This window comes from Hemicordylus capensis, chromosome 2 (assembly GCF_027244095.1).
Source record: "Hemicordylus capensis ecotype Gifberg chromosome 2, rHemCap1.1.pri, whole genome shotgun sequence".
In the NCBI taxonomy this organism is placed as follows: Eukaryota; Metazoa; Chordata; class Lepidosauria; order Squamata; family Cordylidae; genus Hemicordylus; species Hemicordylus capensis.
In genome coordinates this window covers 92,318,524-92,334,115 of record NC_069658.1, presented here as the reverse complement: position 1 = coordinate 92,334,115, position 15,592 = coordinate 92,318,524, and the positions used below count along the sequence as shown (strand labels likewise).

Genomic DNA, 15,592 nt, shown 5'->3' with positions numbered 1-15,592 from the left:
CACTGTGCCTGTGGCTGCTCGGTAGACAGCAGCAGTAGACAGTGGTATTACTTGCTTCTTTGTGTGTGCCTAAGCCATTTACAAGTGAGTAAACTACTGCTCTCAAAAATGATCTCTGCCTCTGCCTCTCAATCACGTCATGTGTGCTTCTGTTCTGGAACCCCCCCCATGTAAAGAAGACTCCTTGAAGGATGGGAGTCTGGGCTGGGGTGTGCTGCTTGAATTGGGGTCTGGGGGGTGGGTGCATCACATACATTTCTGCCTTTAATCTGGTTGCCTTCCTTCAAATGGAAACTGAAGTGGGGAGGGGTTTCTTCTTTTTCCGCAGGGCTCCAGCAAGTAAGCCCTCCCTGCTTTGGGTACGTGTGTTTTGGTGCTCCATAAGGCAGACTGTATTAGAATCCACTTTAAGTCCTTGTTCTTCATCTTCTGGGTGCAGAGCCCTCTGTGTGTGTGTGTGTGTGTGTGTGTGTGTGTACGCGTGCATGTTTTCCCTCCACCACGTTGCTTCCCTCAGCACCTTCCATAGTAAGAGAAGCGCTGCTTCCTTAGCCTTGTGTTTGTTTTCCCCAGCCACCCACCCACAGCAAAGCGTGGCTTCCTTGCCCCAAAGTTTTGATGGCACACAGTGATTTCCTTGGGAGTTGAGGGGAAGAAGGGGAGCTGGGGTGCCCAATCCCAAGCAGCTCTTGGGGCAGCCGTGGAAGGAAGGGAGTGGCAGCAGCAGGTAGGCTCCCCACCCTGAGCCACCGCACCAGAATGATGAGGCAAGGTTTCCTATTTCTCTGCTGCCAATGCACAGCAGAGAAAGATGAACTCACAACTCTTTCCTGCTCTGTCTGCTGTTGCCCCAAACAATAATCTTATGATACTTTATGTAACATTTCTGTGTTAGATTTAAATAGCTTTTAGGTGGAACAGCTTTGTCTCTTTAACCCATTGTATGCTTAGAAGCATATCTATTGCTTTGCCCTTGATTTGGGAAGCCCTTCAACTAGAGCAGGGGTTCCCAACCTGTGGCACTCCAGATGTTGATGCACTACAACTCCCATCATCCCCAGCTACCGTTTTTGTGGCTGGGATGATAGGAGTTGTAGTTCAGCAATGTCTGGAGTACCACAGGTTGGGAACCCCTGAACTATGGTAAAGTTATCTGAAAGATGGGTGTCAGATTAGATGGGGGAGGGGGGAATGCAGTTTCAGTGCTTGTCCTAGGCGCTATTTTCCTTAGATACGCCTCTGTCTGCATCCAGCTAGCTAGCTAGATTAGAGATCCTATCTCTCCTGTCTATCTTTCCTGTCTGGAATGGAGTTCACCAATAAAGATTCCTTATATTGATTTGAATCTATGAACTGGCTCCAAGTTTATTTTGCTCTCAGCATACACACATGCCTAGTCAGACCCCGCTATGTTGTGCCTCAGTGCACACTGCTGTAATAAAAGGGTATCTCTTACCAGAGATAATCCAATCTGTTGGCCACTGTGTCATTCTCTAAATTTGCTGGCATAGTTTGGTTAGAGCCTTGACTGATACTTCTGTTGCCTACCATATTTCTGTGGCTATATCATCAATTCCTGTAGCCTTCCGAATTGGTAATGACCGGAGTGCTGATCTAACCTCATATCTAACTTCATATTCCCATACTAGAAGTTCTTGCAAGTAGGGAATATCTTCCAGAGTATCTTGGATGCTGACATCCCTGCTGAACTGATTTTCAGTATACTCCTACCATCTCTGTTTGATCTTCTTATAATCAGTTACTATTTGTCCTTTGGCAACACTTAACATACCAATTTGAGGTTGGAACCTCCTTCTGAGTTCAGAGATCTTTTGGAGAACTTTCCTTGTTTTTCCATGTCTATTTTCATCCTCAAAGTCTTTACAGATGTCATTGTAGTACTGCTCCTTGTCTCTTATAACAGCTTTCTGAAATTCCCTATTAAGTTCCTTCCTGAAGTCATCTTTCTTGACTTTGGCTTCTCTCCTCTTCTTGGCAATTTCCACCATCTGTTCTGACATCTATTTTGCTTTCTTCTGTTTTTTGGTCTTTGGCAGTCTCTTTTCACATTAGTCCTCAGCAACTTCTTTGATTTCATTCCACAGTTCCTCTAGTTCCCTATCAATAAGGTTCAGAACTTCAAAATGGTACCTGATGTTCTTGAAAATGATGATCTTGAAAATGGTGGGTACATTATCAAGATCCTATCGTGGAACCTGGATAGCTTTATTTTTCTGCTTTGGCTTGACTTGGAACTTGCACATGAGCAGTTCGTGATCAATTCCACAGTTGGCCCCCGGCCATGTCTTTGCTGTTATAACTGAGCTCTTCCACATCCTTGCACCAATAATGTAATCAATCTGATTTCTTTGTACTCCATCTGATGTCCATGTGTATATGCACCGCTTTGGTAGTTTGAAGTTTGTATGAGCAATTAAGAGATCATTGGCTTGGCAGAGACTACTAATTCATTCTCCTGCTTCGTTTCTGTTTCCTAGGCCATATAGTACAACTGTGTTTTCCTCCTTACCTTTTTCAAGTTTGGCATTCCAGTCTCTAACAACCACCACCAGCACATCTTGCATGCATGTTCTGTTAATTTCAGACTGGACTTGAGCATAAAACTCATCAACTCCCTCTTCTTCTGCATCAGTCATTGGGGCATGGACTTGAAGAATTGTCATGTTAAAGGGTTGTCCACAAAATCTAATTGATATTAGTCAGTCACTGACTGCATTGTACCCAAGTACTGTCACTGCTATATCCTTCTGACTATGAAAGCAACACAGTTTCTTTTTTGGTTTTCATGTCCTGAGTAGTAAACAATATGATTTTATGACTGAAAGTGTACCATTCCAGTCCATTTTAATTCACTGTTGCCCAAGATGTCAATCTCTAGTCGGTTCATTTCATCTTTCACTGTGTTGAGCTTTCCCATAGTCATGCTTCTTATGTTCCATGTTCCCATTGTGATTTTGTCTTTGCAGCTTCGGATTTTCTTTTCCCACACAGCAATATCAGCCTCTAGACATTTAAAAGGCTTTAGTCTAATCGTGTCATAAACACCATAGGTACTCTGAGAGATCTTTAGCTTTTCCTCAGTAGCATGTTGAGTAACGTCCTACTTGAGGAGCCCATCATCTGGCACTACATCAGCAATCATTCCATTTTGTCTATCCATGTGTTTTTCTTGGTAAAATACAGGAGTAGTTTACCATTGCCTTCTCCTGCATATTATGAAATGATGCCTTTGTCGTCACTGAAGTGATCGTCCACCTCCAGCACATTCCTTTATTGCTTCTGCTCAATATAGGTGCCTGCTTGCTTTAGCTGGGCAACTGGGATGACCTTCGCACTTTGGGTGACCCTACTGGGAGTATACCTCTTGGCATACTTCGCTCATCCCTCCAAGGAACACCCACCCCTGCCACAATGATGCAGCATAGCAGGACTTTTGGGGGGGTCATTAGGGCATCCCTTTGTGTCCTTAAAGCTGTAGCAAATTTGGTTCAATCCGGTTAAGCAGTTCACAAGTTAGCCCACATGCTCCTCAAAGTTTTATGTGTCCGCCAACTTGAATCAGGGTGGGTGAGATCATCACAAACTATGCCAATGAGTTGTCCCCATATGTCACTCACTGTAGCTGTACCCAATCTTGTTCAAATGGGTTAGGCAGTCCACAAATTGGTCTGCTTGTGCCTCAGATGTTTACATGACCTTTGCACTTTGGGTGACCCTACTGGGAGTATACCTCCCGGCGTACTTCGCTTATCCCTCCCAGGAACACTCCCCTGCCACTATGAGGCAGCATAGCAGGACTTGGGGGGCGGGGCATAATTGAATACCCAACCACTTTTACCTCATTTGTTCAGATATGCCAGCTATCTGTTTATGTTCCATAAAGGTTGCTCCTTATAGGAAAGAAACTTACACTGGCAAGCAAATGAAGACGCAGACACAAGGTGTTGCAGTTCAAAATCCACAACTTACTGAAGAACATGACCTGCAAGTAATCCAGATCAAAATAGCAAATCAGGCTTTTAACTCCCCACCCAGGGCTATCCAAGTATCTATGCTGCAGACAAGCATCACCCCCTTGCTAAGTATGAACTTCACATAACATCCCAAGCTACCAAACATTTGCACTCTTCCTCCTCCTTCTCCCTCTCCCTGAGGACAAATGGCTGGGCACTTGGAATGTAGTTTGAAATCCAGACTTACCAAGGGGTTTATGCTTATCTTTACCATAAGTACTTGGATAGTCTGGTCAGGATATTAGAAGCGTGAACAGAAAATCTTATCTATGATAAAGTAGATTTCTCTCTACACTGGCTGTGTTGGTTTGCATGACTTATAGGTCATGTCCTTTGATAAAGTTGTGGCTTTTGAAGTGCAGTACCTCATGTCTGTCTCTTCATTGGCTGTCAGTGCTTTTCTGCAGAGGCGTATCTAGGGAAAATAGCGCCTAGAGTTAGGCAGTCCACAAATTAGTCCTGAAATTGTGCCCCCTGTCCAAACATCTGACACCCACCTTTCAGATAACTTTACCATAATATCAGCTCAAAAAATACAAGTCAAGCTCATTAATCTTTTAATATTTCAAAAACTATTTAGCAGTGGATGTAGCCGGACCAAAACATGCTCAAAAACTACAAATTTCAGTATGTTGGGGCTCATGAAATACCCAAATACTATGTGGAGGTGTACTTGGAAAACTAAGGTTGACTCAGCCTTCCATCCTTCCGAGGTCGGTAAAATGAGTACCCAGAATGTTGGGGGCAATATGCTAAATCATTGTAAACTGCTTAGAGAGCTCCGGCTATAGAGCGGTATATAAATGTAAGTGCTATTGCTGTTGCTAAACAGAAGTGCCTGTCTAATTCTCTACTATGCTTTGTAGCATCACTATTACATAAGTTTTAAAAATAAATGGAGAATTTGACTTTTCCCAGATACTACGGCCTTGCAGAGGCCATTTGAGCATGCGTGGTAGCCATTTTGTTTCCAGTAGCCATTAAAAATTTTTTTTTCATTTTAAAAAATGGCGCCCCCCTTCAAGTGGCACCCAGGGCACATGCCCTGCCTGCCATACCCTAGATAAACCCCTGCTTTTCTGTACCGGCTATAGAGCGGTATATAAATGTAAGTGCTATTGCTATTGCTATTGCTACAAACCAAACCACCATTTTGTGTGATTATTGATTATTATTATTATTATTATTATTTCTTGTTTACACAGTCAGACAGGTGTTATTGACTGGTTTGTTTTATCCAGACATCGAGTCCTTCCCAAGGACCTCGGATGCCAGAATTTTATTGTCAACTGTTATAGATATTGTCACAGAATATAGGCTGTTCCCAGTAAAGCTGCTTTTTGTAATTGGCTGATGGTGATTTCTGTGGCCCCTATGGTGTTGAGGTGCTCTTCAAGGTCTTTTGGGACTGCACCCAGGGCGCCAATTACTACTGGGATTATTTTGGTCTTTTTCTGCCACAGCCTTTCAATTTCAATTTGTAGATCTTTGTATTTGGCGATTTTTTCTATTTCTTTTTCTTCTATTCTGCTATCCCCTGGTATTGCTATGTCGATTATTTTGACTTGTTTTTCTTTCTTCTCGACTACAGTTATATCTGGTGTATTGTGTGGCAGATGTTTATTATTATTATTATTATTATTACATTTATATCCCGCTCTTCCTCCAAGGAGCCCAGAGCGGTGTACTACATACTTGAGTTTCTCCTCACAACAACCCTGTGAAGTAGGTTAGGCTGAGAGAGAAGTGACTGGCCCAGAGTCACCCAGCTAGTTTTCATGGCTGAATGGGGATTTGAACTCGGTTTTCCCCGGTCCTAGTCCAGCACTCTAACCACACTATATACAGGATATATACATGAATGCTGTACCAGAGTGGTTTAATTCTTGAAACCAGTGCTAGTGTTGACTTACCTCATTAGAGTTATGAGGAGGACAAGATATTGCAATTTATTGTAATTACTATAACAGTGAACTATAGAAAATATTGTTCAACTAAACTGATCAAAGTAGAGTAAATGATCTGAAGGTTGTAACTTTAAAAGTGCAGCAAAAATGGCACATAGGGAGCCTCTTCTCACGACTGGTGAGAAGGGCTCCAGAGCGGGCTGTGGGGAAGGCAGGTTAGACTTACCTTCCCCATAGAGGAATGCTCCTCCATGCACCAAGATGATTCCCTGCGCACCCAGGCAGTGCGGAAGGTTGGGGGCCAGGATGTGTCGCTCTGGCACCCAGAAATACCATAATGCACCATGTGATGTGCGGTGCATCGCGGGGATCCCCCTCCCCTCCTCGGGCTCCCCACAGTCTGGCAGCCGCGACTAACACACAACCACAAAAAAGGGGTTAAGCGAATGCTTGCTCCCTTAACCTCATCTTAAAGGGTGGCTCCACACGTGGGTTTGCCACCATGGTGCTGCTGGGATAAGGCCTGATCCCAGGGGTTCACACGTGTGTGCAAAAGCAGGCTGAGCTCCCTTAGCCCAGTTTTGCACGTGCATGTGAATATCCTCAGGATTGTTTTCACAGTTTATTTGTGGTTATGTGAAATTTTCTATCTAAACCACTAGAATGTTTTATAAGGCTCCCAACCATATCTGCTTCTTTCATTTGATATATAATTTAGATTACTGAACAGTCATTTTGTCTTATCTCAAACCCTTGACTTTGTCACAAGGTGAGGCTCTACACATGAACCAGGAGGGGTTTGGCGGGGAGAGTGGGTCAAGCCCCCTCTCCCTGCACAAGAGCGGCCAACCCGCCCTGGGCAGCTGGATTGGCTGCCCACATGATTAGTGGCTCCGTCACAGAGGTGGTAGGGGCAGCAGGGATCAGGGGCACCTGGGCCCCAGAAGCCATAGAATGCCCTGCACAAGAGCATTCTGGGGAGACCCCCGACACCAGGAGGCCTTGCTATAACCTCCCGGTTGGGGGATCTCCTCTCCGCACTGGCTCGCAATTATAAAAAGAGGGTTAGTGGAGCACTTCCTCCACTAACCTCGTTTAAAGGGAGGGCTACATTGGTGGGCTAGCTGCTGTTGAACCACTGGGCTCACCCATGAGCCCGGTGGTTCTCACGATGGAAGAAAACTGGACTGGGCTCCCTTAGCCCAGTTTTCCTTCATCATGTGAATAGCCTCGGTGTGTTCTTTGACTGCTGCAAATGAAAAAGAAGGTTCCAGAAAGGATTAATTAGAGATGCAAGAGGTGCTTGGCAAACACTACAGTAAAGGGTGCACTAGTCACACATTACTACAGATAGTGGCTGAAATGTGTGGGACTATGTTTATAAAAGAAATGTTGCCTACATACCCTGATGCATTCACATCTCATTATCCTATGGATGTATTACAACCAAACTGCCAAATTATGACCACAGCAGCCACTTACAGAAAGAGGCATGTAAGCTCTCACCCATCTCCATTTTTGAATGGAAGAACAATTAAAATTTTAAGGGCATGCTGAAGAAAGAATAAAATCTACACATTTGAAAGTTGTTGAGCCCTTTAGTTATATGCACGAACCTTTTATGGGCCTCTGAACAGGTTTGAAGACTGAGAGGTTCGAAGGTTCGGAGGCGGGGGGTGTCAGACTTTAAGGGCAGGGGAGGGTGCACTTACCCCTCCCTCTGCTCCCCCCCGCCAGTGCTCAGTTTTTGTAAATTCCTTCGGAGTGGCAGCATACCTCCCTGCCGCCCCATCCCCTCGTTGGCCGGAAGTGGCTGGAAGTACCTGATGCAACGTGAGTGCCCTTGAAATCTGACTCTCTCTGCCTTCGAAATACTCCCACCCAGTTCCGTTAACATCCCTAGAACCCTTTCTTACAATCTGTGAGAAGGGCTTGGTGGGCAGGCAGGGAGGAAGGTTTCGTTACTTTACCTTCCCTGCAGATGATCCATAGAGGGCTCTAGGTGAGATATCAGACACCCAGATGATCCTCCACTATCTCCAGTAGCATGGAGGGTGGGGGGCTGAAACATGTTGTTCTGCCCCCTGGAATTCCCATAATGCACTGCATGAGTGCACGGTGCATTGTGGGTATCCCCCGGTGCTGGCCGGGAGCCCCACTTTCTGCTAGCCCTAGCTGCAAGCAGCCAGGACTGGCAAATGTTCAAAAAAATTGGGCTAAAGAAGCGCTTGCTCCCTTAACCCAGTTTAAGTTGAAAGCTCCACAGGTGTGTTTGCTACAACAGCGGTAGCTGCTTGCCTCCCGCTGCTTGTCATGAGCAGCCAAGAACAGGCTGGGCTACCTTAACCCTCTCATTATTATTATTTTTAATCTCAACAGACAGTTGTTTTCTGTCTTGGTCCCAAAGTCTAGAAGATATGAAGTTGGCAAAATAATATTTTCAGAAAATCAATTAAGCCTAGCATACAACTGAACCTTTAAGTTTCACAGAACTCTTCATCTATCACAACATAAAAGGGGGAAATTCAGATAACAAATGACTGAAAAATATGTGCTTTGCTGTTGGTAGGGAAAGTATATATTGGAACAATATTTGTTGCGGATAGTAATTTTTATAGGGCTAAGAGAGAAATCACCAAAAATTCACCAAGAAAGAAATCCAGATTATAAGCAAGTCTATTGTGGGGGCCAGAAAGCAATCCAGAAAAGACGGTCCCCGGAAGCCCCAGTATGCCCTGCGCAAGCGCGCAGGGCATACTGGGGAGACCCCCAAGCCAGGAGGCTGCTTTTAAGCCTCCCGGCCGGGGGTCACAAGGAGGCACGGCGCGAAGCCGCGCCGCACCGCAGCTACTCACAAGCAGATAGCCCGGGTTTGCGGAGTGCTTGCTCCACAAACCCGGGCTAAGGGGTGGGTTACAGGAGCGGGTTAGCCGCTCCAGAACCACCGGGCTCGGCTGCGAGCCCGGTGGTTCTTACGGTCACAAAAATCAGGCTAGGATTTTCCTAGCCCGATTTCTGTGATCGTAAGAATAGCCCATTAACTGCGTTGAGTTTAGGTTTGGTCCTTGTAACAGCTATAGTCCAAAACTTCTGTCTCCTTAGCCATTTTGTGCAAGTGAAGATCTTGATAAGTGTAGCTAAAAAGAGAATGCTGCACTATGTGGAAGCTCTGCTATAAATCTGCAAACGCAAACTGGAAATAAATTATTTTGAATTGCCTTTAGGTAGTCTCATCCATTTTATTTAGGGTTAGTGGCTTGAAGATTCCATCCAATCTTGTCTGTTAGGGGATGCAATGAAAAGGTATTTTGTGAAGGAAGTAGCCTATGGGCTAATGTTACCATGGCAGCCTCTGCTTGATCTTGCTTGTAGCCACAGTGTAATATGGATTATATGCTCAAATCTAGTTTGGGAATGGAGGTTTCTGCTTGGGCAAGAAAGTTTTGGGCTGAATATTACTCCTCAACACTTAAGTTCAATCACACTGTTAATTCTCCTTTGCCCTCTTTAGATTGCTTTGGGTTCTCTTTCCTCCTGTTATAACCCTACCTGTTAATTTCAATCCTCCGACTACTGTATACCATGCCCTCCACACTAAACCATCCCCCGATACACTCATTTTATCTTGCTATCTCTTTTTGCCTGGAAATATTTCCCAGAATAATTGTGATGTCACTTTTCCCTCATCCTTAAAATCTCTCCTCAAAATCCATCTTTTCAATTTGGCAGATGCTGTCAGTCTTCATTCTCCACAAAAATATAGCCAAAGTTCACATAACTGCATTAGTTGACATTAATCTCTTGTACTCCCCATTTCTCTGTTTGTTTGTCTTAACTTGTCCTCCCCTGCTGTTGTCTCCTGAGCTGTCAACAATCTCATAATTTTGCTTATGTTATTATGTAAAGTATCCACCAGTCATTTAATAATAATTATAGAACAACCCTCTTAACCAACATAAACTGAGAAATCTCTACTTTTACTATTCTATTTCAATTGGCTCCAGTGAAATTATAGCACTGAAGGCAGTCAGAAAATTACTTCTTAATCATTATACACCTTTCAAATAAAATAGAGGATGAATAGTGAACATATAAAACAAGTCATATGACAACATCTTTTACTTTCAGTAACAGTCAATAACTCAGAAAAAATCCCTTTATGATGGCTCATCTGGTATCTGGAAAAAATGATCTCATAATTGGCTCACTAGCTTAGGATCCCTTAGTGTGATTACTATCTCCCTAACAGACTAATCCTGCATTGGAATGGTAAAAAGGAAGAGTCTTGTGGCACCTTAAATACTAGCAGTTCTCATGTTGGGTGCATAAACCTTTGTGGATTAGAACCCATTTCATCAGCTCTAGTCTATGAAAGCCCCAATAAATATATTAATCTGAAGATGCCACAAGGCTTCTCCTTATTTCTGCTGGAAGCAGCATATTAACTCATCTGGAAATGATCCAAAGTTTATCAACACAAAACCTCATTAACATCAATTAGATGTGATTGTGAAGATTTAGATTATGTCATGTATATATAGGAGGCAAGTTACGGAAAAACTTTGCTAAATTTTTTAGCTTTCTTCTGTAGAAACAAGACAGTTTCTATGATAAATCTGTATATGGGAAGCTCTTTTTTCACATACTGATCAATGAGTTTTAATAATTTCAGTCACAGTTAAGCTGAAATGTGTATGAGGTTTAATTATGTTTCATGCAACACTTCATTTCCAGAGAATTTCAAAGGCAGTACCACACATATCAAAGTTTTATGACCCGGTTTCAGGCAAGAACCCAGGAATGATGAGCCTAACAGACGAAGAACTGCAAGAGGACCACCTTTAAATAAATGTTTTGTTCTTGTTTCGGTTTTATGCTAGATCTACGCTGGATCCATGAGCAAAACTTTAGACAAACTTTCAACCATATTTTAATACTTCAATGTTATCTTTTACTGTTATAAATGTATGGCTGAACAGGCCACTTTGTTTCTAATGCCTTTGGACATTTTAATTCTTCAGGAAAAGATAACTTTTGGAGCTGAACTGCTTGCACTTTTAACAATGTAAGTGTTCCTGAGGACAGCCATTACCATGCTCAGCAGCCGTCTAGCAATAATCTTCAGGAAAGAAATAAAATAAATGCCCTTCGAAATTTCATCTCTGGGTTTCATTTGATAAGGCCTGCCAATTTCTGATATCTTAAGCATGTTAACATTTTTACTTTCAGTGACAGATCTTCTCCAGCTCAGAACTTTCAGGAAACAAAGTTCAGAGCAAGGATGTGTGAAAAAGACCTAGACACAGAAATTAATTACTGCAATTAATTCCATTAAATATTGTCTAGCACAGGGGTAGGCAGCCTTTACTCTCCAACTGTTGTTGACTACAGCTCCCATAACCCCTAGCCACAATCTATTGTGGCTGAGGATAATGGGTGTTATAGTCAAACAGTTGGAAAGCCAGGTTTGCCTATCCTGGGCTTAGGATGGCAAGCAGAAAGGGTTTTTATTGATGCACTGATATTTATGTCAGCAGTGAAACATATGCCTATTTTGCTCACATAGGTTCTTCTAAATAATGATTACAATTTTTAAAAAATGGGCTAGGATCTGAAGATCTGGCATTATAATATCAAATAATGTATTAACATTAAGAAGGTATAATTTCTCAGCATAACAGCAATATCCTTAATAAGGCAACTTGAAGGCTTTAGGACTTCATCATCACTTTTCCCACCCTTACACACAAGTATTTCAGGCTAAACATTGTTTTGTGATTGTTTATAGGCTGCTGCAGTCCGATAGTCACTTACTTGGGACTTTACCCCTGTTAAAAGAGCAAAGAAACACCTCTTAAAAGTGGTGATTCTCTTTACTGAGCAGGTGGAGAGAAACTGGCTCTATCCATCCCCAGCACAGCATCCCTCCTGTGGCTGTTGCTGCTGTCTGTCTTTTTTAGATTGTGAGCCCTTGGTGGGGCAGGGAGACATTTTATTTATTAATTTATATCTATGTAAACCACTTTGGGGCTTTGGTCGAAAAGTGGTATATAAATATTTGTTGAATTTGTATCTGTAAAGCCCATTGAACACATGGTTTACTTCTGACTAACATGCTTAAGCTAGAGCTGTAAGAACCCCAAGGTGTTTAAACTTGGAATGTCCCTGAATGCCTTACTGTTTGGTGACTTTGATGGTGACTCCAAAATATGATTAATGGCTGAAGCAATATTTAAGAGCAAGACAAGAAATGGTGAAAGGAAATTACAAATGCTACCCCACACCAACCAAGGGATATCTGTACCTCCTAACACAATTTCATTAAAGGTCACTGGGATATATATCCATTGTCAAAGAGAGTTCATGACATTTAAAAGTATACTGTAACTTTGATGTGAGATGAGATTTTTAAGGCAAAGGATTCTGTGAAAGCACTGTTATGAACAGAGAGTGAACAGGGTCTGTGCAAGCAATAACCACCCTGTGTCTTAGGGATAGGGTGGGGTATACGCTTGAATTTTAATAAATACCCAGATTGTAAACCACTTTGCACAATAATATTAATTTGCTATATAAACTTAAGCAAACTATTTAATTTTTTTCATTCTTCACCGTTCACATTTGAAAATCCACAAACCATCAATTCATTAGCTTGCAAATATATTTGAATTATTGCTTCACATCAAACTAACAACTGAATGCAAAGAGGTATTTGTCAAAGTGTTTAATAGATAAGTACAGGTCAGAATTGTGTAATACTCGAAGAAGTATTAGAGACTAAAGGCAACAAAAACAGTACATATTTGATATGTTTTATCTATCATCATTTTGTGCTAGGTAAACACTTGCTACATTTTTCTCTAAGCAGTGCTTTCTAAATTGTAAGAGTGACCTCTAGTGCTTTGCTGGTTTGTAATAGTTCCCTAAATCCTATTTTGCTATAGATTGAATACATCTTCCTGGAAGCATCTGATTTAATTCTGTTCATAACACCAAATTTTATGAATGTGCAACTCAATTATGATGGCCTTTTGAATGGACAAATTTATAAAGCACACAAAGGAAAATGATGAACAAAATATTTGTTTTTTAATCGGTGCTGAATAAATGGCAATAGCAAAGCTTACAGAGGAAGCTTGTTATTTGGGTTCAGGAGTAGTCTATGCACCTGAATGTCAAATGAGATCTCATGACAGAATGACAACAAAGATCAATTTGGTCCTGCTGGACAACTGTCTGCATTATAACAGAATAACAGAATATTTCAAGCCTTTAAAACACAAAGCCCCTGATGGAGCCACAGAACTTCCACTTTTTTCACCCACTGAACATCTGTTAGTTGTTCTCATCCCAGGAGCTGTCCTCCTAACAATGTTCTAACATTACTCATAGAATCCTACCAGCCTGAGCACTCCGTTCAGTCATAGTCACCGATTTTTTCCACATTGTTTGATAGTTCATGTGTTTCATATGTAGAGCTCCATATAAAGAAATCTGTAAATTTTTACCACATATGAGAAGATCTGTTAAGACATTAATTTTGCTTTAGACTATGGTTTAAGTTGGAGCTATTGGGATCCCCGAGATCAGTTACCAAGTACATACAAATAAATGCAATCAAACGTTTGTGTATGATATGTTTTGGGCATAGTAAGCACAACCAGATCTGATTCAACCTTGGAAACTATAGTGAGCACAACCAGATCTGATTCAACCTTGGAAACTATAGTGCGCACAACCAGATCTGATTCACTGTCTACCCAAATCTATAATAAAAAGCTGGTTTCTAGGGGATTGGCTCTTTTAAGTTCTAGAGTTGTATTGGGTTTTTCTTTACAATTGTAATATACTGACTTTAAAAAACAACAACTTTTCATGCTGTTGCTAATATTCTGCTGCTTGGCCACACATGGACATTACTCTCTGTGTAATCGATGAACATCCCATAAAATCTTGCTCTCAACATTTGCTCCTCATTACATTTGCTGTGCTCTTGCACTCTACAGTACAGTACACCAGAGTTACTCTTAATTCAAGAGATGAAGGCACATACCTGCCTGCAAAATTATAAATTGCTAAAGCCAAAAGCTGATGCAGCAGTGAACAGCAGCATGCCACTAATCCTCATGAAAGACTTAACTCTTTGCAAGATACTGTGCCCTATATCACAATCATCTTTTTTTTAAGGAAATGCTGTTAGTTGACAAAATGTGCATTTCCAGTTACAGTGGAGCTTGGTTAGTGCACTGTGCTCTGATTACAGTCCTGTAAGAAATGGCAATTTATATATATATATATATATATATATATATATATGAATGAAATTACATTTTCTAGGCACTGCAATATATTCATCCCATCTACTTACAGTTAGGATTCCAGCAGCACTGATTTATTTCAAGAAATACATTTCTAGTCCAGATCTCACTACAATAAGCTATAAGTTTTCAGAACAATGTGGTCCAAGTTTAATATCCATTTGTAATACTTACATTTGTTCCCTGCTACAGATACATTCCAATGATGAAGAGGGACCAGAAACAGCATCTTGAGGAAGATTTCAGTGAAAGAATCCATGCTCCCATTGACTGAAGCACCCAAAGGAGTCCGGAGTATTAAGAAACAGTCACAGCTGCTCTGCACTTCAGTCCTGTTCCTGCTTCCTCTGCTCTCTTTTCTCTCGTGCTCTGTCTGCCTTTCAGTGCTTCCCAGTGGCCAAATAGCTCAGTCAAATACACTCTGCATCTTCTCACATAAATACACGCACACCAAAAGATCTGCTCTTTCCCCCCCTAACAACAGCAGTCTCTGAAGAGCAGCTGCAAGAATCTCTCCTCTAATTTCACAGAATCACTCAGAGCTAAACTGCTAGACTACCCTGTACAGTTTGGTTACTGAAGCTTTACGTTCATAATGTGTCCTGGATACCCCTTGTGGTGACAGGTAGGAAATGTGAGTCTATGATGAAAGCCAGACAATAAAGAGAACAGCCTGCACATGTGTGCCAGTACAGCTTCCATGCTGGAATATGACTGCTCCCAATTCTTTATGGTCATGCAAGGGTGGGGGCACTGGAGAGAGAGAGAGAGAGAGAGAGGAGGGAAAAGCAATTTATCTTTGTTTTCATTATAACCACCCTCTTCTACTCCGTCTATATTTAAACAGAACTTTCAGCTGCTATTTCTTTTACAAGTACTGAAGAGAGAATGTGGTAATTCTAGAACATTTCTCCTCAGAAATTGCTATAATGCAACAAAACTGTAGTTTCTCTTTATATGTGCAGTAAATCTTGCCTTCAGCCATGGAATCCAGCATTCATCTCCAGTTGATGCCGCAGCATGTTCCCTAGAGAGTATTTCTTTAATAAGAAATGGAGTGCCTAATTTCCTGTGAATTGTAATCCTACAAATATGTAATGTGCTACTTCAGGAGCTCCATCGTGCCGTTTATTTTCCACACACGGAGTATAATCAGAAGCATAAAAGAGAAAGCTGGAATGACTTTGAACTAAAATAATGTATGTTAAATTGTAGAAATTTTATGTTTCTACTATGTAGAGTTAAAGTTCTCTCAGAAAATGTTTGTAAATCAAACATCAACCTAAATAATTGACTAATATGACTATATCTAGACCCCAACATACAAGTGGTA

General features: G+C 41.7%; 1 protein-coding gene across 5 annotated transcripts in view; it reads right to left on the bottom strand.

Annotated features, from left to right (window-relative positions):
• Positions 1-14,951, bottom strand: part of CNTNAP4 (contactin associated protein family member 4) — a 420,639-nt gene extending 405,688 nt beyond the window's left edge. For all 5 annotated transcript variants that reach the window (XR_008316516.1, XM_053297596.1, XM_053297597.1 and 2 more), the window contains exon 1: positions 14,434-14,951. Coding sequence is in view for 4 of the 5 variants with exons in the window: in XM_053297596.1 (XP_053153571.1) it covers positions 14,434-14,518 (85 nt within the window). In the remaining variant the exon portion in view is untranslated. The remainder of the gene's footprint in view (positions 1-14,433) is intronic.
• Positions 14,952-15,592: the final 641 nt, after the last annotated feature.